Below are 27,767 nucleotides of genomic sequence, written 5' to 3'. Positions count from 1 at the left end.
ATATATATATATATATATATATATATATATATATATATATATATCAGAAATGCAAAGCAAAATAATTTGCATGTTTGCATTTTGTGAAAAACAAATGTTTAAAAGGCTGTTACATACAATCTTTTTTTTTTTTTTTTTGTAATGTGTGAGAAGTATTGAAGTTTTAGAAGTTTCAAGTTTTTTTTTCTCCAAAATGTGATGTTATTGAATTGTATCCAATTAGGGTCAGTTTGACACAGAGCAATAATCATACCCAGAATTTTGGTCTATTTGTCCCTTTAATTGTTCTTAATAAATGAGCCTGGTTAGAACATTTGAACAAAATGTTACGAACATACAATACCACTCGTAAAGTACTCTCACTCTCTTTAAGTGTAAAAATGACTAATAGATCATCGTGCTCATACCTTGTCGGTTAAATAAGAAGTGTGCACAATGTCCTGAGGCTCACTGTTGAAATAGCTCTAATATTAACTTTATAACAAGCTTACTAAAAGCACAGAGAGAAAGCGGCACTCACAGACCCTTCAAGAAGTTCCTCTATTTCTTACTAAACTGATGGTTCCCAGTCATATTTTCCTTCTACCTTTGCACCGGTTCATTTTATTTCACAAATGTCATTTAACTCGTGGAAGGTTTCAGTCTGATGTTGCACTTCACACAGGGGGATTTTAGAGTGATACTTCTGACGACATTGTCAAGTATCCATAAATAAGCATCTAAGGTGTGTCTGACACTTCAGTCACACTTCTGCTCTTTTTTTTACAGACAACAGCAAAGTTATACCACAGTGTTTTACCTTGAAATCGATTTGGGACTCTCCAGTCTGACCTCTGTAACAAAGCTGCTCTGTCTACAACTCACAAGCACATAAATACAGGCTTCGCCAGTGTGTGGAAAGCAGTTGTTTTTTTTTGCATATCGACATGAAAGGTCACAGAAAGTGCATTTTCTTAGAGAAGCATGAGTTGCCGACTCTTATTAAGCTTGAATTCTTAATAAGCTCAACTTCCTTTGTATTGACCGAGTGAATACAATGTCAAGTCAGAAGAAAGCTGTGAAATGATGCAGTCATCAATCTGCACATATAAACGCACATATGATTTCGTACTGCTGAAATTAACACGTTGCATGTGGCTACTTACTATTATGCAGGATACCAACAATATAAAATAAATGTAAATCAAGACGCAGAATTATGTATATTTAATACTCATGTACCTTTTTTCACTGTCAAAAGACATCCATTTAAACCATAAAAAGAGACATACAAAAACTATATTTCTGTTCTGGTCCTTTGAACAAGAAATACATATTTGATTAAATATCAATAAAGTAATTTACAGTCTCATAGAATTTTATATATATATATATATATATATATATATATATATATATATATATATATATATATATATATATATTTACCTATTAAATCAGTAGTGGGCTTATTTCTCAGTAACAGTGCTGTTAATTATTAGGATGCTATGAAACCATATCTCTCTATATAAAAGCAAATGTCTGCAGACATATATACATTACAAGAAAAAAAAAAAAAAAAAAAAAATGTATAGTATTAAGAAAGTGACCTGCTTTGCTCAGTTAAACGATGAAACGGTCTAGAAAAATGTGACCGACTACAGATGAAAACTTGACAAATATTGCTTTTGTCAGCAATTAGTCATCCTGCGCTTCACCTTCTGAGTTGCAGGAGTGTACAACAGGCACAGTAAACATGGCTCTATAATGACAAGCATGATATGACTTCAATTATTTTAGTGCATTAATTTTAAGACAAAAAAAAAATCTTAACTGCCTAAACAGTTAATCTATTATTACTCCGTATATGACTTCTAAGGTCATAAATCTGACAGCACAAACAAAAAGCCATAAACCGCTCCTAAATACCAAACAGAACCTGATATTATTCATGAGATTTAAAGAACTCTAAATTGGCAGCATAAGCATCTCCTTTAAGCATTTTTTCATGTTGATATAAATAAATGAACTTAAATACAAAAAAAGGCCAGGGCAAAAAAAAATGTCCCCATATACTTGTACATATAGGCCTATCATATCTGATATCAAACTTGACTTTTCAAACAGTATTCCTACAATACCTGGCCTCTAATGTATTTCATTATAATCAAAGCAAAAGAACAAAAGAAAAATAAATTACTGCACCGTCCCTTTAAGACATAATATACAGATGTTGCATATTAAAGTATTAATATTGCACAAAATACAAAAATAAGACATCAAATACTGACTGCTATGGGTCAATACAAAAGGATGTGTGCCCAAGCAGCATCTACAGACTGCAGCGCATGTTCGTACGTCGTGCAGTATCTAGTGTAGCTCGTTGTCACTCTGTGGAAGGAAAGTGATGCAAATTCACTTCCTCTTTAGCACGCACAAACATTTGGCACTCAAATGGATGTGAAGAATGGGGCGAAAGTCTTTTATACTTTCCTGGTGGCCTACAGTCATTTATTTTGGGTGTACACAGCAGGCTGTGGTGATGATGTGTCTGTGATGTCTTGACATGCACACGCTCATATACACACGCACACGGGAAGGCTGATGCCATTAATGGCTGCAGGAGACAGCTGTAGGACACTTGGCTGGTGGAACGGGGGTTCAGGCGGGCTGCTGAGGGTTCATGTTCATGTGTTGGGGATGTCCCAATAGCCCGATCCTCTGTTTCTGTTTCCTCTGCTCTGTCATCTGTCAAAGCAAACACAACAAGAAGTTTTATTTATATATTTTAAATAAATATTTCTCATCTCCTATTTGCCTCTCCCACACACCAGGCATGCATATTGTATATCCGTTTATGTGAATTTTTTTCTTTTTTACATTTTTGATATAATTTTAGACATTTATGTGATATTTACAATTACTTATTCTTATACAGTATAATTATACTAGGTAGGGGAGGCAGCGTCTCCTCAAAATACTGGATGAGAAAAAAAAAAAAAAATAGTACAAAAAAAAAAAACAACACCAGTATTACAAAACATAACATTAAAAAGTATATTAATCACTTGTCCAACAGTGACACCAGCAGGTAAAGTTACAGCACAAGTCTGCGCCTCTCTTGCCTCCCCTGAGCCCATTGAGTTTTAACAGACCACCTAAAGCGTGGGGGGTAATTGAGAATGAATGAAGGAAAGTCACGTGAGAGGAGGTCATCGCGATATGATTGGATATGACTTATGAACAGCTGTGATTGGTTAATGTGATAAATCCCGCCTGTAGTGTTCTTGCGCATTCCGTGTTTGCGAATCAGTCTGAATTAACAATATAATGGAGTTAATAGGAAGACTAGTTTTAAAAAGTAAGCAAGCAACTCACACACTTAGATATAAACACTTTGCTATTTCAAAATAAAGTCTTAAAATGGCATGAAAGCATCTGTGGGGCTTTTTAGCGAGTAATCAGCTTGGCAAATCTCACATCTGTGACCATTATTTATCGAACTTTGATGACTTATGATCTGAAAAATTCAACAACAGTTAAAAGTTAACTATTAAAAAGAATAGCAGAACATTGCCTTGAGTAATTATTTTGGAATGAATGTAAATTGCTTAAAACACTAACTTGATGAGATTCATACTTGGCTTTAATAAACAGAATATTGACTATACTGTTAATGCAAAAATATAAAATATAATATATATATTTTTTTTTTCTGATAGTGTAAGTAATGTTTATTTAACCAAGAAAATTTGACTGGAACATGAATTTACATTGGATTCCAAACAAATGTGTGTGTGGCACTATATACTGAAGATTATTTCCACAATTACATATTTTCAGAGTGAGAGTATAGTATATATATATATATATATATATATATATATGTAAACAGATAGACACACATTTGTATAGTAAATCTACATATGTAAAAATATATGTAAAAGTTCAATATGTAAAAATAACTATGCTTCCTTATTCAAAAAACACACATGCATCTAAATCTTCCTCATCTCCTGTTTGTCTCTCCCACAGATCAGGCATGTCATGCAGTGATGCATTGTGTGTGTCCGTTCATGTTGCCTTGGTTATGACCTCATAACAAAAGAGCGTCTGTGTATTGTAGGTGTGTGCATGTGTGTGTGCTGCCTTCTCAAAAGCTTCTGGGAAAATAAAATGGAGCAATTGGAGCAATGCCATGAAGTGTTGTGTAACTGAGCTACAACATACACTAACACACACTCATACTCACGTACACAGTTCCACAGAAATACAGACCGTCTGTACCGAAATCCCCTACTCTGACTCAACAGATGCACAGGCGAGCCAAAAAGCGCTCACGCATGTGTATATTAAAGTTGATGTCCACAGGAAGTACCTCATTCTACTAAACAATCACACAGCCATTTAAAGGTAAGTGGCACTGCTCGCTCCTCCATATAAGGAGCCATCAACTGCAGTTTTTCACGTCTTGATCTGTAATCCAAGCAAAATAATAATAAACATCTGAGACTAAATGCTTTAGAGCTACCGCGTGAGATCCTTCCTAGATTTAAGCCCACCCCAAAAACACCCATTCGTAAAAGAAATCTGAACTTATTGAATCACTACATCAAAAGGACCCCAGGTTACACTAGTGCTTTGAGTGAAATAGATTACAGGATGAAATAATAATCTTGAAAATTGACAAATGAATCTAAACAGTTTGTATAGATAGATATATACATAGATACCATTAAATTAACTGTCACAGGCAAAATATATATTTTATCTAATGGAAATTATGCTAAGCATTTAGGGGAAAGGGAAGTGGTGTGTGGCCAAGTAAGATGACCCATACTCGAAATTTGTGCTCTGCATTTAACCCATCCAAATGCACATACACCCGGAGCAGTGGGCAGCCAATGGTGCCCGGGGAGCAGTTGGGGGTTCAGTGCCTTGCTCAAGGGTCTCACCTCAGTCGTGGTATTGAGGGAGGAGAGAGTGCTGGTTATTCACTCTCCCCCCACCTACAATCCCTGCCGGACCTGAGACTCAAACCCACGACCTTCAGGTTTCAAGTCCGATTCTCTATCCATTAGGCCACGACTGCCCCTTAAGCATTGTGCAGATTAAAAGGTTTTGGAATACATCAATTTAGTAATTTTTTTTTTTTTTAAACATGAGTATATTCATTTTTCTAAGACTATTATAGTGGAGATTTGCTATGGATTTGATTTATTTGGGTGTTATCATTTTTAAACAATTCTCATATAAATGGTACTTCTGGTGCCTCAAAGTCTTTTTTGTATTTTTTTTTTAATTATGTTTATTGCAGTTGAATTTTTTTATTTCTAATTTTGTCTTATTTACACTTTTGCCATGTGAAATCTTGAACAGAGTGTATGATAGACAAACCTGTTAATATCAACAAATGGGAAAACAAAAAAAATAATTTTCAAATATTTGTGTGAAGAATGCTTATCATTCTCTTTCAAGTTTAAAGTAAGAAAGGGAAAAGCAAAGCTGGTACTGACATGTGTAACCACCACTTGACGCAGGATAATAGTGAAAGTTTGTTGATTTTTACTTGCTTTGTCTTCTTTTAGCCAAACAATGACCTTTTCCCCCTGTCTGGAGTACCAAAAAACCCAAAACAAAACAAAAAATACAGATCAACTTCCCTGTAGACACTTCCCTTTTTATGTGGCTGCACACCTCAAGTTGCTGTTCATTCGACACTATTTACAAGAAATCAACGACATGATAGCAAATCCCATTACGCATATTTCCACCAAATCAAAATATGAGAATCTGTCAATGACCAACTTTATCATATTCATCTATGTGTGCTATACTGTTTATCTGTGGAAACAAACAAGCTCGAGTTCGCAGAACTTCATCTGGACGACAATGTAGCTGAATAAAAGTGAAACAACACTTGGCCTCATGACGCAGGTGAAAGATCATTTTAAATACCACGAGCTGAAGGCAGAAAGAGAAAGACAGACAGAAATGACTCATTGCCCTTTGATCTAATTGAACCTTGTAGAGGTTGTGGACTCATACTGACTGACCTTGAAGGCCTAGTTTCACTCACACCCAACTCAAATTCTTGTCTGTGCAGTCCATTTAAACGGCTTAATGGGTCAAGACTACACTTCATCCTCATCGGGGCATGAAGAACTGGCCTGACACGTCAGCACTACAGACATAATGTTCTGGCCAAAAGCATCGGCACTCACCTGCTCTTTCAGTTCAGTCAGTTGGCCTGACAGGTTCAAGACGAGCTTCATGGTGGATTCAAGTTTCTCTTGAAGATTCCTGATCTCGTTCTGTTCGCCCTCGGCATCGCTGCTAACCAGCGACATGGCCCGCATGCGTGGAAACCAGTCCAAGTTGTGTTCCTGTTGGAATAGTAAACATTAGTGTTCTTGGTAACACATTAATATTATATGTAAAGTGTAGCATATACATAGTATACATTCAATAGTTACAAATGTCACAAAACTCAAAGTCACTAACAAACTGTTTAAAAAAAATTGGGCAAAAGATTATGCAGCAAGCATGCATCAAAAGTGAAAGTAAAGACTTTTATAATGTTGCAAATAATTTCCACTAAATATTAAGCAGCACAACTGTTTTCAACATTGACAATGATAAACTTTTTTTTGGAGCATCAAATCAGCATATTAGAATGATTTCTGAGTGACCATGTGACACTGAAGACTGGAGTAGCGATGCTGAAAATTCAGTTTTGCATCACATAAATTACATTTTAACATACTTTTAAATATAAAACAGTTATTTTAAACAGAAATAATATTTCACAATATTACTGTTATTATGGTTTATTTATTTATACTGCTTGGACTCCTGTGTGAATTTGACTTTTCAGATTTTCCTTTTATGTCAAAAATCATTAGGATATTTAGTAAAGATCATGTTCCATGGCGATATTTTGTAAATTTCCTACCGTAAATATACTAAAACTTAATTTTTGATAAATGCATGGAACTTCATTTGCACAACTTTGAAGGCGATTTTTTTGCACCTTCAGATTCCAGATGTTCAAATAGTTGTATCTCAGCCAAATATGGGATAATAACAAATATTGTCCCATCCGAACAAGCTTATTCATTGGGTTTTCAGATGATGTATAAATCTCAATTTCAAAAAATTGACCCTTATGACTGGTTTTGTGGCCCAGGGCATTTATGTTGGATATTTTGTTACTGAATTCAACTTAATTCATACCTTAAAGGTGTCATCGGTTGGCCATTTTGCACAAGTTTATATGATTCTTTAGGGTCTTAATTAAAAGTCTATAACATACTTTGGTTAACATTTCTCAATGGTAGAGTAAAAAACACCTTTTTAAACCTGTCAAAATCAGCTCTGTTTTTAGCAAGCCATTATAGTCCTTGTCCCTTTAAATGCTAATGACTCCACTGACCCCGCCCCTCTCTTCCGTGGGGTGACGAGCAATACTGTTTACTTTAGCCGCGAAACTGGCTAACTAGCACGTTATCAGGAAAGGCGATTTGCAAAGATTCATAAAAACCCCTTATACTCACTTCTTCTGTAGATGAAGCTGGATCATAAATGATTCACGTGAACATAGACGCATTTAGGCAGATCGGGATTGGCGTATTCCCTTCAAAACGAAAGTAACATTAATCCTCTGCGTCTTCAGCGGCTCAGATGTCGGGAGTAAATGACGACTGCTATATTCATTATTACATCCAACAACAAAACACCTCAAATCGCTTAATCGGAGACATCTTGTCTTCCCCTGCACCGGAGTCGAAACAATGGCGGACTGATGACAGCTCACTCTGGGCGGGTCTAAGGGAAGATGGTCTTGTCAATCAACTATCGTGGGAGGGGCCTGTGCTGAACTACGTCATTCTGACAGGACTCTCAGAACAGCCTGATCTGAGGGATTTAAAAAAAAAACACTGGGTGGATTTTTATCATTATAGGATGGATGTGTACACACCTTCAATACACATTTATGTTCAAACAACTTGAAAAGTTAATTTTGCATCCGATAACCCCTTTAAGTCTGAATTATTCGGGTCACTTCACATTAATTGCTGACCTGTCAAACGAAGCATTGTTCAGTGTCTGCTGTATGATTTAATCATTAATTATTCACACTCTCATTTTCTTCCCCTTCCAAAACACTTTCCAAACTTCCTCCACTAGCTTTACCACTATCCACATAGCCATTCTAGAAATCAGACATTAACTAATGGTGTGCTTGAAGTCATGTCCTCCTCCACCTCTCATTGCCTCATTGTCTCTCTGTTCATAAGAATATGTCAGACAAAATTCCCTGTGTGTAATATAATTACAGCAAAGGAAATGCAGTATCAAAGTCACATGAGCATGTGGACATCCTCACCCTCAGATTGGAGCTACCAAACACTGAGCACTATGTTTCTCCTTAACTGGCATACAATTACAAAGAGGAATTTATGTCATTCCTCAGTGAGATATTTAACATCATACACACTAATTTAATCAAGCGAAACACTAAAAACAGTATCTGACTGCAAGATGAAACCAGGTTTGGAACTTTTTTGGACTTTCAGGAAATTTACGATTTACTTTTGCGCATCATAATCACCTCAGATGCAGAAACTAAAAAAAACAACCCGCTACAACAGTGTAAAGCCCGATTCTGTGGTAAAACACAGACTTGGCAACACTGTGTAGCATTTTACACAGGAAAAAAAAAGTACAAAGTTTATATTTGACTTTTCAGTGATTATCTGGTCTAGTACAAAAAGTTCTTAATGAAACAGCCATGTTCTTTTGTTGCAATATCTCAGAATGGTTCATAGTACAACAAGCTATCAGAGACAGCAGCAGGAGTCTTTGAGATCCAGCCCAGCCAAACACGATTGCGGAATGTCTGACTTGTGACTGGTGGGAAAGGTCAGACACAGATCCTAATAGGAAGGACGAGAGGGAATCTAACAGAAGCAGGGAAAAAGTGATAGTCATGTTAAAGAACGCAGGCCAAAGAACACGCCATTCTCTGCTCAGACACTTCCTATTCTTCCCACTGCTGGACTACTTACACACACACACACACACACACACAAATTAACTCGGCCTGCAGACAAACAAGTCCCGACTACAGAGGTTTGTGAATGCTGGGAACATATTTGCATATTTTCATCATATCCTATAAGGAAATCAGTGAGTTCCTCTGGCAGTTATCATGACAGCTTTGCTGTGACATGCTACACAACATCTATAGCTATTTTAAACAGCATTCTTTCTATTTATAACTACTATGCATGAAATTTTTGTGTTCTCATATTCCTGAAAAGACTGAATGGGATACTTAAAATGTTTTAGCACACCGCAGGACTTTTTCACTTTTTTAACGCAAAAAGTACATCCAGCAAAGACAATGACCGTTTTCAAGCAGGCTTTTCCAAATGCGCTCCTTGTCTGCCATTGGTGAAAAAAACAGACAGTCCCATCTCAAAGTAAGATAATTGGTTAATGGCATGTCAGGCCAATTGAATAAACAAAATGTTTCTTTGTATTATTTTTTTCACTTTATTTTGGAGTAAACCAACAAATGGCTCAATTACATATTTTATTTATAATTTAAATAAATTTAATGAAACTTTGCAGAAAAAAATACTTAAGAAAAAAAAGTTAAGCAAAACAAAACATGGATATTGTAAAAAAAAAAAAAAAAAAAAAATTAACTTTGCTATGTCTTTATAATGTCTATATATATATATATATATATATATATATATATATATGATTATAAAGACATAGCAAAGTTAAAGCAAACTTTTTGGGTATATTTAAGCTTTTTCATGAAAATCCGCAAATAATAGTGATGTCAAGAAAAGAAAAGAGAAGAAAAGAAAAGAAAAGAACTGGTCAATGAAACAGAGCAATATTTTGGAAAGTAACAGAGCAGGGAAGTCAACCAACAAATGGCTCAGTTATATTTGTCAATCCCCACTAAAAGAAAGCAGGAGAAAATTTAAAATAAAAATAAAATTACACTGAGATATAAAATTACAATTGTGAGAAATAGTCACAATTGCATTTTATTTTTACTGAGGCAGAACACAGCTTCCATAGGAAATGTTGACAAGTCATAGCATCTAAAAATAAACTTTCCCTTATACATTTATATGAACTTTAACCTAAAAGGATGGGGAAGAACGATTCATGCATATGTAATTATGTCAGTTACCCACTTATAGGCATGTTTGTGTGACAGAAAGAGAGAGACAGAGGTCTTCAGGCTGCAGGTGCAGAGAAGTCCCCTTGTCTCTGAAATCTCAGACGGGCCGTGCGCACATACTTCAGACAGACGCAGGGGAAAATCACAGGTAATGCTCTCACTCATTCTGAGAACAAGAGAGGAGTGCGTGTGCACTCACTTCCTGCTGCCACAGATGTTGAGGTTTGTGTTTACCTCCCGCCCACAAACAATGTCGTCTGTGCATGGAGCTCAGCTGTCAGCCGGTTTCGTCATCGTCATCACACAGGCACACACCATTATCTCTAATCAGACCTGTTTCATCCTGACTGAGTCTGCTTTTGAAATCTGTCAAATGGTAAAGCCAATGTCACCCACACTGCTCAGACTACCACATAGCGGGTAAATTACATAGACCGATGTCAATTACTTTTACACTCCTGAATACAGCTTTATTTAACCAGAGAAGCCTAGAGCGCCTAGTGAAAACACAGAAAGTAAATAAAATAGTGTGAATAACACATTTATAAAGTACAAAAAAATTACGCTATATCATCATTTTGTTGTGTGTTCTAAATAGACAACTACCCAATAAAACGATTACACATATATTTGAAAATTTAAGCACACTTGCAATTCTCTAAATAGCCAACAAATCCTAAATATTGTGTTCTTAAACTATTTATTTTATTTTATTATCATTTATATTTAAAATAAAATAAAATGTTTCATGAAACAAACATATCACATGAACAAATAAAAACGTAAGTAAAATAATATAACATTTATACGTTAATAAATGTATATTCAAAAATGTATATTTAAAAAATATTCACAAGCAGAGGTTGGATCGGCTTTTTTTCTTCTACTTGCAATAGCGATTCAATGAAAGATTAAGCTAACTATTAGCAAATATTTAAGATTATTTGTTGAATATCCGAAAAATAATCATGCTGTCAAAAAACCCAAAAAATTTTAAAATGAAAAATCACTGCCTCTGATAATCATATGAATTAAGAAAAAATACTGGGAAATTTTCATAGCTATTTTTCTTGTTGGCTGAAGTAAAACCATCGTTTACAATCAAACCGGACATTTAGCAAATCCTAAAACTATTTTTAATTATCCCATTTCTCCAAATAACCAACCAATTTAAAAACAAAATAAAAACCACTGTCTCTGGTGCTGGATATAAATCAAGAGGATATAGTGACATGTCTGCATCACAACCTACACTGAATACTCACTTCCTCTGGTTTTACTTCTACAGAAACGAGAACTACAACTATTTGTATGTAAGAAGAAAAAAAAAGGACAGAAAAACGCTGAAACCATTAAAGGGATAGTTCATACAAAATTAATATTTTGTCATTATATAGTGGGGATCGAAAGTTTGGGAACCCCTTGCAGAATCTGTGAAAATGTGGATAATTTTACCAAAATAAGAGAGATCATACAAAATGCATGTTATTTTTTATTTAGTACTGTCCTGAGTAAGATATTTTCCATAAAAGATGTTTACATATAGTCCACAAGACAACATGATGCATTAAGAGCCGGGGGTGAAAACGTTTTGAATTTGAAGATCAAGGTAAATTGTACTTCATTTGTCTTCCAGGAAAAATGCAAGTATCTTCTGTCGCGTCAGAAGGGCAGTACTAAATGGAAAAATATGATATTTCAACAAAATAAGAAAAATTTGGACATCTTCATCCTGTTCAAAAGTTTTCACCCCCCGGCTCTTAATACATCGTGTTTCCTTCAGGAGCATCAGTGAATGTTTGAACCTTTTTTAATTGTTGTGTTTGAGTCCCTCAATCATCCTCAGTGTGAAAAGGTGGATCTCAAAATCATACAGTTACTGCTGGAAAGGGTTAAAATATGCAAAAGATGCTGGAAAACTGAAGAATCTGCAGGACCTGGAGGATTTTTCTGAAGAACAGTGCTCGGTTTAACTGTTCAGAACAAACAAGGGACTCATGAACAACCATCACAAAACAAAAAAACAGTCGTAGATCATCCAGGTAACCACACACAGTAGTAAGAACCAAGGGTTCCCAAACTTTTGAATGTGGTTATTTTAATAATTTCAGCTATTTTTTTGTCTTTTGGACTATATGTAAACATCTTTTATGGAAAATATCTTACTCAGGACAGTACTAAATAAAAAATAACATGCATTTTGTATGATCTCTCTTATTTTGGTAAAACTATCCACATTTTCACAGATTCTGCAAGGGGTTCCCAAACTTTCGCATGCCACTGTGTATCATCACAAAGATATTATATCTTAAAATATCCTCTATTATGTTCCACAGAAGAAAGAAATGATACAGCTTTGGAATGCCATCAGGGTGAGTAGAGCAAATGATCATAGAATTAGATTTTTTTGTCTCTCTAATGAAGAAACTATAACAGCGCTCATTCGCTTTATCCGGTATAATGGAAAAAGGGGCAAATGTAACGCAAGCATATTTTTAGGTTTTTTTTTTTTTGCATTGCTGCTTTGGTTTGACGCTTATTTGGGTGTGTTTGTGCACGTTCGTGCGTCCGAACCAGCCCCCTCTCAAACCTCTATTTCCTAAGCTTTGTTTACACTTGACAGCATTGCCAGTAAATGTGCGAGTGCTCAAGCCACATCAATTTCAACTGTATCTGCTGCTTCAATGGAAATGAGGGAAGTGTGAATTTCATTACTAATACCGCAAGAACCCACACACTTAGACAGGATGCTCTGTGGTCTGAGCAGCAACAACAGCATCGGTCCTAAACGGGACCCGGGCGTTCACGCACCGCTTCAAAGTGCAACAAATACAACAGACGTCATCACGAAGTTGTGAATAATATTCACGGGGGAAAAAAATCTGCAGGGAAAAGGGCAGGTTCATGTAGGGGTTCTACCTAACCTCAATTACCTGAATGAAAGTAGACGATCAAACAGTAAAGGTCTTTCCTCTTTGGTCTTGAAGCAATTTAGGTGCATATAATTGTTTTAAGCGCAGTAAAAGCAGAAGTTTAAGACAATTAAGTGTTGCAGGGATTAGAACATTTTGTAGACCAAGTCAACAATTAGAATCACTCTGGTTTTTCAACAATTAGAATCACTCTGGTTCTTCAGCAATTAGGATTTTTTCCAGTTTCTGTTGGATTGTTGCAGAAAATAAGCTCTGTAGCCCCCAAATGTTTATGATTATCACATATCATAATCTTCATAAACACATTATGGATTTCGAAGATTAAATACAATCACCAGAAGTAAAAAGCTGAAGTTAGAACAACAAATGAACCATATGACCTCAATGTCACCACTACCACTAAGCTACTACTTATAACTGTTTATTTAATACTTCTTTAAAATATGCACTGTAGAAAGTTTAAGTTTGAATGGTTTACAAGAGCACAAGCAAAAACACATTAACACACAGCCTTGTGAGTGGACTAATTTTTTCTGTTCAGTGTGATGCCTCCAACAATCTCTGTAGTCCCTCTGCAGGTGTTCAGGTAGGCAGTTTGTGCAATTTTCTCTTCCATTCTCCCTGTTCTCTCTTTACTACATAAAATGTCAAAAAGTGACTTCATGTGCATTTTGTAGTCAAATAAATGCTATACTAACTTCTTTCTCACCTTCTCAGAAACCACAGAGAGAGACCTTGCAACAACTACTGATACATCACAAATTGCTCTACCCTTTGTTGTCAAGTCAAAGCGTTTTTATTTTTTAGGAGACCTTAAAGGGCAACTAATCCCAAGTCAGGTGATTCCTCCCAAGACCACATGCATGGCAAACCCTCGAAATGCACCACAGAAGTTGGGAACTGGGCCACAAGACACCACCCGGATCAGAAACCCACCGCCACACCATCTGCGTCAAGAGAACAACCACTTGTGCAGAAGGGGCTTTCCTGAGCACTTCTCTTTCCCTAAAATTACTCAAACGTCACATAAAACGCTATTAAAGTTCCACGTCATTGCTTTTAGCAACGCATACGATGACCTATAAAAAGGCAATAAAGATAAAACAGGATATTTAAATGAACAACATGTGCCCTAGTTTTTTTCTTTTAATATCCCATTTAGCAACAGATTTGCATTCACCCAGTGATTTGCTATAGCTGATGAAAAAGCCCTCAGTGCTTTAACTAAGAGATAATTTTTCATAAGAATACAATGGCGTACACACATATAGCAATCATGAGGGGAACTCCTGCTTCTCTGTTCAACCAACTGAAGCGAGCCGTGTGCTCTGTCACAGCTTTTCTCAAGGACTGACAAATTCCAAGCCATTTTCAGAACATCTTAAGACTCCAGTCTGAAGGCAAACAGAAGCTCTGGTGTCCCTGAGAGACTGAAGGTCACAAAGACATGATTACTTAAATCAAAGCAGAAGGTTTGGGGTCATTTAAGGGGATTTACTGAGAGCAATCTGGTGGAAAATTTCTTAAGTACTTCACTTTCCCGAAGGTAAAGCTTAAAGTAGGTCACATTCCTCACAGCAAGCTAAACTTCTAGGGTCAAGTCAGTTCATTTCTGCTCTAGGGTTGTGGGCTCGAATAAACATAAAAAAGACCTAAAAATGTTTCTGAGGAGAAGTCATACCCCACCATGGCATGGTTTAGTCCTCATAAATACAGCTTCTCTGAAGCCATGCTGTGTAGAGGGGGAAAGAAACCCACACGCGAACACCATATCGATGCGCTGTTTGATCGTAACTCTCTGGTTCCCTCTCTGTGTGTACAAGTTGACACTCAGTGTCAAGTTATCACAGAGTTATCAACTGTCAGACTTCACAAAAAAAAACTCAACAGTACAAAACACATCCACTGATCCAAAACTGAGCCAAAATAACTGTTTTCTAATTTGAAAATATTTTAAAGTGTAATTTATTCCTGTGATGCAAAGCAGAATTTTCAGCATCACTACCCCACACTATTCAGTGTCACATGATCCTTCAGAAATCATGTGCAGAGTTGGTCCTCAAGAAAGTCTTTCCTGTCACTTTAATGCTTACTTTGTGAATAAAAGCATTCATCTCTTTCAAAAAAATGGTCATTTCAATATTTAGGTATTACATTGTCATGGCAATAAAACTGTAAAATTTAAAATATCTTGTTTAAAATATATTGTTCATGTTTTGCTTTTTTTTGGAATATGGATTCACTTTAAATGTAACTGTAATCACATTGCCTTTTTTTTCAACAAAAGGAGGGACAAGTCATAATAAATTTTTGCAGTAACCAAAACTGTCACAAATGCTGTCAAATGAGTTTAACAAATAAAGAACCCAAAATATTCCTTTAAACTGAATGAAGTTTGCCACAATGCCATTGTGTGATTTATGCATAGTAAGTAGATGCGCATCCCATTTCAACTTTTCAAATGAAATTGAGATACAATATCCACCCAAGAAGCTACATTTAGTTTAAAATGAAATAAACGTTTGGCTGTTGTGGCTGAAAATACTATCATTTTGCCTTAGCAAACCTATCAAGTACATTACCCGGATCATTTCAGCCACATAGCTCTCTGGTCCTGTGAACTCGGTGGAGTCTTTCACTTTCACCAGCACGATGAAGAAGAGATAATGCCACATGTTGTGCTCCACCTTAATGTGCTCCTCAAATGTCACTGTTTTGTTGTCAAACTTGTCCCTCTCCAAACCTGTAGAGCAGAAACACAGTGAAATGAGTTGTTGTAAATGGGCCTTGCCACATAAACCTTGTTTTTAAGGGTTAAAGTCACTTAAGAAGATCAAGATTGAGTGTAATCTTCAAGTGACAACAGCCCAATGGTCAGTTGTCCAAAAAGAAGGATTTGTTTAGGTCAGAAACTTATTTAGCTCGATGCAGTTTTTTCAGTGAGAGGGAAAACAATCTTTTAAGACTTTGACATGATGCATAACAAAACTTCTTTCTCTTAAAAATGGTTTTGTTTCACAGAAAACTGCTCAAAACTTCTCGAAAGAGGAAGTAGAACCACAGGGAAACTGTTTGTATACAACCATGAACGGTGCGTGTTATGAGCAAACGGAGGTTATAAATCTTGTGATAGTCACAAACAAACGGCCTAATTTTGATGCGTGATTGGCGAGCGAACACATTGGGAAACTGTCACTTGACTACAACACGTCATTTACTCTCCAATCGCACGTTTGTACTGTTCATCTCAGATAACATTGTTGTGTGCCGAGCTTTCAAAAGTTAGTCATGGATTGTTAAATCATCAACTGAATCCCAACAAACTGCAGTTTCAATATTAATGCATATCAAAAGACATGAGTCAAAAACAGTATTTATATATATATATATAAGTAAGTGTGTGCACGGTCACATTTATGATCATTTACAGCTGATCTCACACTAAGATGGTCAAACACGCCAAGTGGCAACAGGAAGACCAACCTTAATTTATATAGCGCTTTTAACAATACAGATTGTGTCAAAGCACTTAACAGTATCAAATTGGAGGATAGAGTGTCAGTAATGTATAATAATAAGATTAAACACTCAATTTTCAGTTAAAGGCATTTCATTATTGAATTCAGTGATGTCATTGTCTAGCTCAGTTTAGTTTTTAAATAGTATCACTCCACCACCTCCACAGTGTGTTATGACTATGACTTCTGGTGAAGAGGGGGCGTCCTAATGTTTATGCTGGAGCAAAACAGGTTTGTAGGCCTATGAAATTTATGGGACATAGGCACATGACATGAATACGCCTGTGATTCACTGAAGATAACTTGAATACACGCACTTTTATCCAGGATGGATGGGAAGATAGACATAAGTTTATTAAAAAAAAGAAGAGAGATACAGTATATGGATATGTGATTTATGTTACAGTACATTTTGAAGCCAAAACTGAAATATGAACAATAACGTCCAAATGTCCAAAAATCATTTCAACAACAATTAAGCTATTAGTTTTCCATCTGCAATGAACCATTAAGCTTGATTTGTCTGTTTGGTGGTAACGTTTTCAGAAAATTGCAGCTGTATGTCAGTAGATGTGGAGCAAGATCACTTTCATTTGAATTTTGTTTTGTGATTTGACTGGAATGGAAAGCCACTGGAATGCTGTTGAGGGCATGCACAGTAGACACTCACCACAAATAAAGCAAGTCGTTTTCAGAACCTCCTCTTTCTTCTGCTTTTCACTTCTGAGGTCAGCAAAGGTGTCAATGATTACTCCAAAAATGAGGTTGAGGACGATGATGATCACCATGAAGAAGAAGAGGAGGTCGTAGATCACACGGGCTGCAAATAGAGGCTCCTACGGAGAAAAGAGTTGTAGCAGATTATAATATCAGTGCTGTTTCCAATTCAATCTCCCAGTCAACATCCAATAACAGACCAGTGGTCCTCAAGCTTTCTGAGTCAAGACTCAATAGCCCAGTTTTCTTCTTCTGACCAATTACCCTCATCTCTGAGCAACCAAAAAGACTGTTTGAGAACTACAAATTTTAAGGGCTGATTTACCCAAATTTAAGTACTAAAAGAGTGAAGTGTTTAATTGACTATTCAAAATGCACCAATCAAGGACAATTATTTAATTATTATGAGGACAAGTTGTTGTAATTATTCAAAAGTGTTATTTTAGTATCAGTGAGATTGAATTAGCATTTATTTTTATATTTTTCATTTTAAAGTTTTACCAAATTTGTTTTGGACATTAAAGTTAAATGAAAATGAGAAATGTTCCTTTGGAAGCTGAAATAAATTAAGTGTACATTTTTAATATTTTATTTGTATTTTTATAGTAACGCTTATTTTATTTCAAGTAACAAAAATGTTGTTTTCTTTTTCTTTTTTTTTATAATAATGATAATATAATAACCCTTTCCTGCACAAGCGGAATTGAAAAAATAGTGATTGTTTCCAAACAGGTTTTCTGAACACCCATCTGACATAGGCTGAATAAAAAAGACTCAAAGCCCCAAATTCATATTGAGGCCCTTGTGTGGTACCTCTTTAGAAGGTTTCCGCAGAACATCTCCGACACCACCGCCGCTCCTCAGACCGTGGCTCAAGACAGTGACGATACACATGAGCAGCGAGTCGCACGTACTCTCTTTATCCTCAATCACGACCGCAGTCGACTGTACTCCCACAGCTGCAGGAAACAACACGTCAATAAGTGCTAAACAAATAAACACAAAGTCTACATTATCTAACAAAGGGCTCTGTATTACTGTGGAATGTTACATAGAAATTGCTTAGGCTGAAAGGTTGAATACATGCAAATCTTAAAGCAAAAATAGCATTTGTGGTTAAATGCTTTCCTAAAATAAGATCCAAAGTTATCAGATCATAAAAAAAAAAAAATTTTACAATGGTCAAAGATCATTTGCAAACAAATACAGAGCTATTAATAGAACTAAATTTGTATATTTTTGAAAGACAACGTCAGCGGTGCTAGCTATGATTGAAAAGGTGTTTCTAAAAATGTACTGTATATTTTTAAATAAATGTTTTTTTTATTTCTATTTATCAAAGAATACTGAAAAAAAGAATACAGTTTCCACAAAAATATTAATCAAATTTTTTCAACATTCTGATGGATCACGTGACACTAAAGACTAGTGACTGCTTTGCCATCATCTTGTTCTTGTTAACCCTAAGTAAGCCTAGTTATGAGAAATAGCAATGCTAGTCTAATTTCCAAACTGGCCCAAGCAAGGTCTTTCAATGTTAACTGAAGTGCTAAACAAGGTAAGACATATTCAAAGGGGCAGACAGGCCATGTGCTGCATGCTCAGTGAGTTCAGATTGGCCGATCAGCTCCAGTGATCATATTAGTCTGGCCTTACATCTTAAATTTGCACATTCTCAAAGACCATTACAAATCCGAATTATACCGGTCTGAACTCTAACCCCAAACCAGCATGAACCTGCTGAACATTTAGTGCCTGACTGTCATTAACCTCTGACCCCAAACATCACCCATAACCTACCAGGGATTCTTGAGAACAAGTCTCCTTTCCTAGTCTCATGACCAGACCATACTCAGATTTAATCAGATTTAACTAGAAGTGTGTGTGTGAAGGAGAGAGTTGTGAGTGATGGGGTCCATACCATCCATCATGGTCTCCGTGGAACAGTTCTCTTCTTTCCGACACACCGCACCTGCCAGGAACTCTCCCATCTTACTGCCGGATTGCTCTGAACATAGGGAAAAACTGCAGATTAGGGGCTGTAAATTGTTACTTTTAAATCAATATTTATTAATAATTAAAGTATAGTTGTTATATTATTATATGATTCAATCTCATTTAAAGTTTGGGGTAAGTAGGATTTTTCTAATGTTCTTGAAAGAAGAAGTCTCATGCTCACCAAAGTTGCATTTATTTGATCAAAAATAAAAGTAAAAGCTGTAATATTGTGAAATATTATTATACTTTAAAATAACTGTTTTAATTTTTTATATATTTTAAACTGTAATTTATTCCTGTGATGCAAAGCTGAATTACTCCAGTCTTCAGTGTCACGTGATCCTTCAGAAATCAGTCTGATATGCTGATTTGCTGCTCAAGAAACATTTCTTATTATTTTCAATGTTGAAAATAATTGTGCTGCTTAATATTTTTATGGAAACAGCTAAACAGTTTTTCAGGATTCTTTGAATAGAATCTTTTAGCAATATTATGAATGTCTTTACTATCACTTTTGCTTAATTTAACGCATCCTCGCCGAATAAAAGCATTAATTTCTTTCAAAAAATAAATACCCCAAATGTTTAATAGTATACAGATTTTTTCACATTAAAATAAGGAGAATGAGATTTTTTTTTTTTTTCATAAAACTAGTGGGATTCAAGAGTGAAATGACAATTGGCATGAAAATAGTGTCAGAATGTAATACATTTTACTGATTATAAAAAATAAGCTTCATTTTGTATAAGCATAACATAATTTCTTATTTTAGGGTGACCCGCAAGTGTTCTTACAAAATAACCAGCTAGGTGTTTGAAATCTGACCTGTTGCACGAAACAACAAGAGATTTCTCATGTACAATGTGGACTGCCACGTGTTTTCAAAGTTTCATTTTCTTTTCAGACTTTGACCAACATCGGATAGAAATCCGTCTGTTTTTCTCACCAAGAGTTTTATTGGATATCCTGTCCACGGTCAGGATGAAGTCATCCTTGAAGATGATGTATCCAACAATGGAGAAGAGGTAGACCAAGATAAGAGCCAACACGGCGGTCAAAACAATCGAGCGGCCGTTCCTGGTTACGCTTTTGATGACGTTTAACAGCGTCTCCTCTCGGTAGATCAGGTCAAAGAGCTGGAGAGAGAGTAAGATGAGAGAGTGTGTGTGTGTGTGTGTGTGTGTGTATATATGACGGTGAAAGTGTGAAGAGGTCAGAGTTAGAAGAGACGTCCCTGTGTGTGAAAGATGGGATATGGTATGTCTGGTGGAGTGACTGAAAGTGCATGTGTATATTACTCACAAGCAAGCTGTAGAAGAAGACATGAACAAAGACTCCAAGGCTGCATATAATGAGGTAAAGCAGATGATACAGGAACTCCACATCCATGATCATGGCCTTGTATCCTCTTGTGAAAGTACCGCGATTTCCCACGAAACTCATTAGAAAAATCACTTTATTGCACACCTATAAAACACAACCACGGCATTAAGAGATTTTATTGGAGTTACAACCACAATTTTGGCTCATATATAATGAGTTGAGGTAACTTTTAGCAATGAGAACATTTATCTGTATTGTATCATTACAGATACACCAACAATTGAAGCAAAACCACAAATTACAGGCTAAAGTACTTGATCAGTTTTCAATCTCCACATTATGAAACATTTCCGAGAAGTTATTTTGAAATCATGTTTGATCATAAAACCTATTAAATTACCAAAGCATTCAGCTAATAATTTGGAATAATGCAAACAAGCTTCAACTGTTAACTCTGTTTAAGAAGAAAAAAGCTGTTAGTAGCTCATGCTGTGTTTTTTAGGAAATAAATACATGTACCATTTACATTTATCCCCCTTTTTTTTACAAGAAACTTTAAAATTTAGTCAGCAAGGATGTATTAAATTGATCAAAAGTGACAGCAAAGACTTTTACATTGCTTCTATTTCACATAAACTATAATGAATCACGGTTTCTTTCATGTATAAAAAGTTAGTTTTGGGAATGGGAGTCATTTACTCAACCTCATATTGTTCCAAAATTGCAGTATTTCCTGCTACAAAAAATAAATGTTTTGAATACGCGCATGTGAAAAAAAGAGCAGCATGAACACTCTCCAAAACATCTCCTGTGTTTCACAGTAGAGTGAAAGTCATACATGTTTAAAATGACATGAGGGTGAGCAAAGGATGACAATTACAATTTTTAGAGAAACTTTTTCTTTTTAAGTTAAAGATGATTTGGAACTGATATATGATTTGGATGGATACTATTAGGGGAAAGTGGAGTTATTGTGTGAGCCAAGTCCATTCTAACATCGGCCTGTGAAAGCCGTGTAAAATCCCCCAGTGACGCACGACACACCTCAGTGCAAAACACACCGAGCTGCCCTCTAACAACAGCGCCGGCCCGACGAGTTTTGGCAGAAGACTGTCGTTCACTCACATTGAAGGCCCCAAGAAGAAACAGTGTGGGCTCCAGGCCGACCGAAAATATGAGGCGTAATATGGTGGAAGCGATGAGCGCCCGAATCCCATGAGGCTGGGGTAGCACTATAACTATGGCCAGTGAAACCAACATTGCCGCCCAAAGCAGTGCAGAGAGGTGTGGCTCCAGAGTGCCTGAGGAAAGAGAGGTAAACACGCTTTAGTGCCATCAATCATGCTCTGGGATAAAAATACCACAGAAGTGACATGTTATAATGCCATCTGTCACGGTTACAGCATCAGCGATGCTACATGCCTTGTGTTTAACAGGGACACTTAGATTCTGATCAAAAATGCAGTGTGTGTTTCTGGGAATTGTGTCATTTTTAGGTTGTTTCAACATGTACAACCATCTTGATCTGATTATGGAAATATGAAAATGATAATTCTGTCATTGCTTGCCCTCATTATTCTTTCTTCTGTGGAATACAAAAGAAGAAGGGAATGAGGACTACTAAAATACCCTATAATTGACATTTCATACAATTTTGGCTTCAGAAGCCCTAGAATATCAAGTCACATGGAGTGTTATGAAGCTTTTTGTGCCGCTTGTTCACTTTCAGTGCATCTGAAAAATGGGAGTTAAGACATTCAGCTAAACTTCTCCACAGAAAAGTACGTCATATGTGATTGGAACTAAAAGAATTTCATTTTTCAATTCCATTTGGTAAAATTCTGAATAAACATTTGCATTTTAACAAATAACAGAACAGAAGTGCAGATGCTAAACTAAGATTGTATTCATTGTCATTACCCATGACTGCTATGCTTATCTGAAACTGCGTGTCTGTACAGCAGATCTGAATGGGATTCCCTAAAGTACTTGCAGTTTCACCTGTTGAACATGTTCGGGCACATTCTAGCCCTCAAGGGAAAGATGCTTTAGAAAAAAAGTTACATAACACATTTGAATATGTTAAGGTCCGATGAAGCTTTGTCATGAGCCGCTCTAGCATTGTTTTTAATCCTCATTCTAACCGAATGGCAATGAAATGTACAGTACAGCAAGGTCTTATATTAGTGGGATTGCTAAGCGTGTGTGTGTGTGTATGCGGAAAAGAAAAATGAGGTCAGTCAGATTTGCAGGATCTTCACAGAGGCAATGGTTCCAGCTCGCTTGCTCACTCTCCCGCCTGCGAGTAGACCACATGACAGGTGCTTGTTACATAACACGGCGTGCTAAAAATATCACAGCTGAAAGATGCATGAACGTCGGGTACTGAGCAAGGACAGACTCACGGCCGAGCCGAGCTGAGGTTTGGACCAACAGGGCTGGTGGGCGGCCAGGAAATTTTCAGAATCAAGGACGTCAAAGGCTCCTTTCCATTCATTTCCACAAACTTACACACACACAGACTACACTGAAATTCAAGGATTCTAAATCTAATTTAAACCTGGAAATAAAGTTTTAGTAACACAAAGAAACGAGTTAAATATTTCAGATTCTGCACTGCATGTCTAGGTTACTATTTAAGTAAATTTGTGACATTGATCATGTGACTCAGATTTCCTTCCAATGAAGCACAAGATCATTTTGGAATATTTTATCAATATATGCTGGCTAACTTGATCATCAGGCTTTGATCATGTCCACTTGAATGCAGCTGTTAATCAGACAAAAGTGGGACATAGTTCACAAATTTTTTACACTGAAAAATGTATTTGTATAGAGATGGTTTTAAAGCATCAAATACTGAATTACATAACATGAAAAGGTGTATAAAATTTGAATATGTACTCTAGAAACTAAAATAAACAAACAAACAAACATGCACAAAGAAATTGCCAGTGGCCTCAAATATTTGGCCACAATTGTAACTGAAATTAAGATCAGGAGAGAACGAAGCTATGCATGAAAGACTGTAATGTCCACTCACTCACTCATACCTCAAAGTAACATCTGTTTCTCAGGCACCATATAACTATATTTGTAATGTGCATGTGCCTTATCTATAACTGACCAGGAAGTGTCTATACACAGCCCTTTTACTTTAAAGCCCTTGATCTACCCGCAGCTGTACCATTTATGCTATGAGTTCCTGAGCATTGAGGTTACACACACTGACCTACTTCTACAGCCCTCATTGTGTTTGAATGGCTACATTCTGCCAGACGGGACGGGAGGGAAGGAACACGCCTCTGCGCCGCTCTTACACACATTCTGGAATTCTGTAGGGCTTCTTGCTTGACCTTTACAAATACTGTACAGTCAGGGACCTACTGAACTCTGCAGAAGGCCCTTTTTAATCGTCTTTAGAGGCGCTGATCGTTCTTAAATGTGCTTCTAAAAATGTGCTGGAAGACAAACGATTTTGAAGTGCCCACAACGAAAGTGAAAAATAAGGTGTGAAACAACCAATAAGAACTGATACAATGAAGCAGGATTGTGGGCCTTTAATTTAAATTCAAGAATTTTAAATTTGTGATTACTTGGACTTATTACTTGTAGAAATTGAAAATAATGTAATGGTTGCTTTTTCTGCATAAGTGTAAGTTATAATTATAATAATAATAATAAATTAATCATTTAAATGTGCATGAATATACATGCTTAAAAATAATAATTAACTACATTTATGATACAAAAAACAACAACAACAACAACAACAACAGAAATAAGCCTAGTAAAGAAGGTGAGCTGACCTTCTGAAAGTGAAGAAAAAAAGTTTCTCTTTTTATAACCTTATGGCCTTGACTTAAGTACAGTTATCCATGTCAGTGGCACATGCAACTATAAAATCTTTGGAAAAACATTAGATTATCAAACAGCAAGTGTGGTACAGAAGGAAAATGAACTACTGAACTACTTATATAATTCTTTGTTAAATATCAAACAGCCAATTATAAATATTTTGTCAGCTTTACAACCATGTTTATTGAAAAGACAATATTTCAAATCCTCCTTTAACATATCCTTTATCAGCTTTTATTGGTTTGCATTTCAAATCGTGACCTATATTGAATATATACCAGAGCTCCCAGAGGAGCCTTTTGTTTTAGAGATTTCAATTAAAGGCCCAAACACTCATGTGCACTTTGAGAAAGGGAAAGGCCCAAAACAAAAGAGCCCTTGGAGCCTGACCCCAGCCTGAACAATGCAGAGTTTATGCCAGTCACAATGTGGCACTTATGCCAGTCACAATGACTGGACAATCAATGCTCAACACAACACGAAAGAGCGAAAGAAACACAGAAAGGCCTAAGAAATATTACTCGTATGTACTTACAACTTCGCTTACATTAGGATGATATTGATCACAAACTTGAACACAAGCACCAGGTGCTAAAGCTGTGATGTAGGAATTAAGTAACCGCCAGTCCTTTGACTTTATCTGGGTCTCTGTTTTCGGGGTCAAATCTCAGCTCTGACATAAACAGGTGTCGTATGCCTTCGACATGTATACAAACACACTTTTGTTCAGAAAGAGCAGGGAGGAGATAGACACACAGTCTTAACAGCTTATGAGATTAGGGAAATAGTGTGCGTGTGAACGCCGGAGTCAGGTGACATGTTACACGAGTGATCTCAGATAAGAGGGCAAGATCAATAACGAGGTTATGCACACAAGTTATGCTGATCGTTACGACACCCCATAAAGAACACATACGCTTTTGGATCAGAAATGCTTTCCAAGGTGTCTGAAGGTAGATCTGTATCTGTATTTTAGTTTGTGTTTACTCATATTTTGTATATTTTTTAAATGTTCAGTCATGCATTCTTGACAATAAATATTAAAATATATTTAATATATAATTTTTATACAATTAATACATTTATTCATTGATTATATGGAATAAACATGGATATATATATAAAAAATTTATCAAATCGTTCAGAATGAATTAATTATATAAGATGTGTTACGACAGAAGTAAGGCCATCAGCGTTTTTGTTGGAGCTCTGTTTTGTAGGCCAATGTCTTTGAGGGGCTGTGTGTGCTGAAAGTAGGTCAGTAAAGTGTCAAGTTCCAGCATCTGTTACTGAATGCACTCAATTACTTCCATGAAAACAGCAATCTGTACTCTAGCAATGTATGCAAGTATGATCAAAGTTGTGGTTGGTATTCTAACAATTACTGAGCACTGTCTACAGAGCACTAGTATCCAGCTTGTTTGGATCAGAGATTTGAATAAATCTTTTTCCCTTTATTACAGAATAATGTATATAATAATATTATAATAATAATACTACATCACAAAACTTCAGAAATTTCTAAATATCTCATATGGAAAGAATTAAAAATTACATTTGTATAGAATTTAATGCCAAACATGAAAAAAAAAAAAACTCACCTCTGCGCACTCCTTCCAGTGGATAGAAGAATGCTACCAACAGGTTCATGAGGACGGCGAGATTAAAGGAGATGCTGCTCCAAAAGGACATGTTCCGGGAACACCAGTACAGGATGGGCTGAGCTGGAGGAGGCAGCAAGTCAAAAAAATTAACTTCCAAACATTAAGGAACATCACCAACACAGCACAATTTGTACCTTTCCAGAGTGTTGCTATCACAAAACTAAAAGGGTCCAATACTACACCCTGATGCACACCATGTCAGAGCTCCACATACATAGTTCTGGCACAAACACAAACAGATTTAATTTGGAACTGATATTCAAACAAGCTCCAACTTTGGCCAAGTGTGTAAGTTCTGTGCCGCTATGGGAAGCAATCTGTTTGAGTACTGACATAACAACACTGGTTTAAACAGATTGCCTGAACAATAGAAAATGGCAGTGTTTGAAATTATTTTGAGAAGTCATTATTTTTGCAAGGCCAGAAATTGCACATTGCACCCATAAAACTGCCTATTTCCACCCTATACAGAACAATGTAATCAACTGTGGTTTGAAGAAAGAAACTAATCTCATGTAGTACAGCAAGGCCTGCTGGGATGAAATAACAAATGATGTCACTAACAAGTTCCATGCAGTACTGCTCATCTTTTATTTGATTTTTTTTAGGCAATTGATTGCATTATGTCATTCTCCTGCCTTCTACTAAACAACATAAGGACAGTTGTGTGTTAGCTTCCATGGCGATCTCAAGGACCAATTCTGAAAGATCTCAAGCTCAAATGTGATCCAGCTGACCATGTGCATTTCCAATTACATCCAATCAGGGCAACGTCCAATGCACTAACTTTAAGTCTAGTATTCCTTCAAAAACAGTTTTTCTTTAATTAAGTTAAACAATGTTATTCCACATAAAACATGTATTGAATTAAGATAGAGGCTGTTTGGTCAGTTGTGCAGTTTTAGAGATGTGCAATTTCACCACCCGCACCTAAAATTGAAGTCAAAAATCCTAGAAATATGACCAAGGAGTTCAAAGGTTTCTTAGTGCGGCCAAACCATATACAAGAGCTCGCTGACCTCAACCGCCACCTTTGTTTTGACCCATGACTCTCTAAGGAGTCTAATTGGAGGATTTAGTTTTTAAGCTATGGCTATTTTGACAGGGGGTTTTTGTCTGAAAAGAGGAACTGGAGGAGGGGACTTTCACACACAGGCCGCCACACTCATGACTTGGGTTGCGGCAATGGAACGTTGTTTCTACTTTGATTCAGCCTGATAAAAACCTTCCCATGTCAGTCACAGAGGTTCATTACTAACATGGAATTCACACCCTCCTTTTTAACTCGACCGAAAAACTCAAAGATGCAAACAAGAACTGTGGCCAAACATCCAATGCAAGAAAATAGCTGTCGCAAGCCCCTCCATCTGTCGAGCTGCTTTTTGACACAGTTCTGATTCTTATCTTGCAGGTTTTTATCTTGTTTTTATGGTTTACCTCACACTCTTCCTGTCTGAGAACTCTTATCCTTTTCCAGATAACCCATTTTCTACCGTCCTTGCCTCACCTTTCCAAACTGTTTTCCACAGAAACAGATTTTTCTAAATTTGATCATGAGATATTT

The 27,767-nt window shown here is 36.3% G+C and overlaps 1 protein-coding gene across 1 annotated transcript in view; it reads right to left on the bottom strand.

The window, feature by feature from the left end:
* Positions 1–2,511: 2,511 nt before the first annotated feature.
* LOC306857010 (inositol 1,4,5-trisphosphate-gated calcium channel ITPR1-like) overlaps positions 2,512–27,767 on the bottom strand; it is a 132,872-nt gene continuing 107,616 nt past the window's right edge. Inside the window, exons 53-62 of the mRNA XM_079396627.1 lie at positions 26,141–26,263; positions 21,807–21,982; positions 20,661–20,825; positions 20,305–20,494; positions 19,282–19,368; positions 18,174–18,319; positions 17,314–17,479; positions 15,708–15,868; positions 6,204–6,365; positions 2,512–2,727 (exon numbers count right to left, since the gene is read on the bottom strand). Coding sequence (XP_079252753.1) covers positions 2,641–2,727; positions 6,204–6,365; positions 15,708–15,868; positions 17,314–17,479; positions 18,174–18,319; positions 19,282–19,368; positions 20,305–20,494; positions 20,661–20,825; positions 21,807–21,982; positions 26,141–26,263 — 1,463 coding nt within the window. The 3' untranslated portion in view covers positions 2,512–2,640. The remainder of the gene's footprint in view (positions 2,728–6,203; positions 6,366–15,707; positions 15,869–17,313; positions 17,480–18,173; positions 18,320–19,281; positions 19,369–20,304; positions 20,495–20,660; positions 20,826–21,806; positions 21,983–26,140; positions 26,264–27,767) is intronic.

Source organism: Barbus barbus, assembly GCF_936440315.1.
Source record: "Barbus barbus genome assembly, chromosome: 37".
Taxonomy (NCBI): Eukaryota; Metazoa; Chordata; class Actinopteri; order Cypriniformes; family Cyprinidae; genus Barbus; species Barbus barbus.
This window is presented reverse-complemented; position numbering and strand designations above follow the sequence as displayed.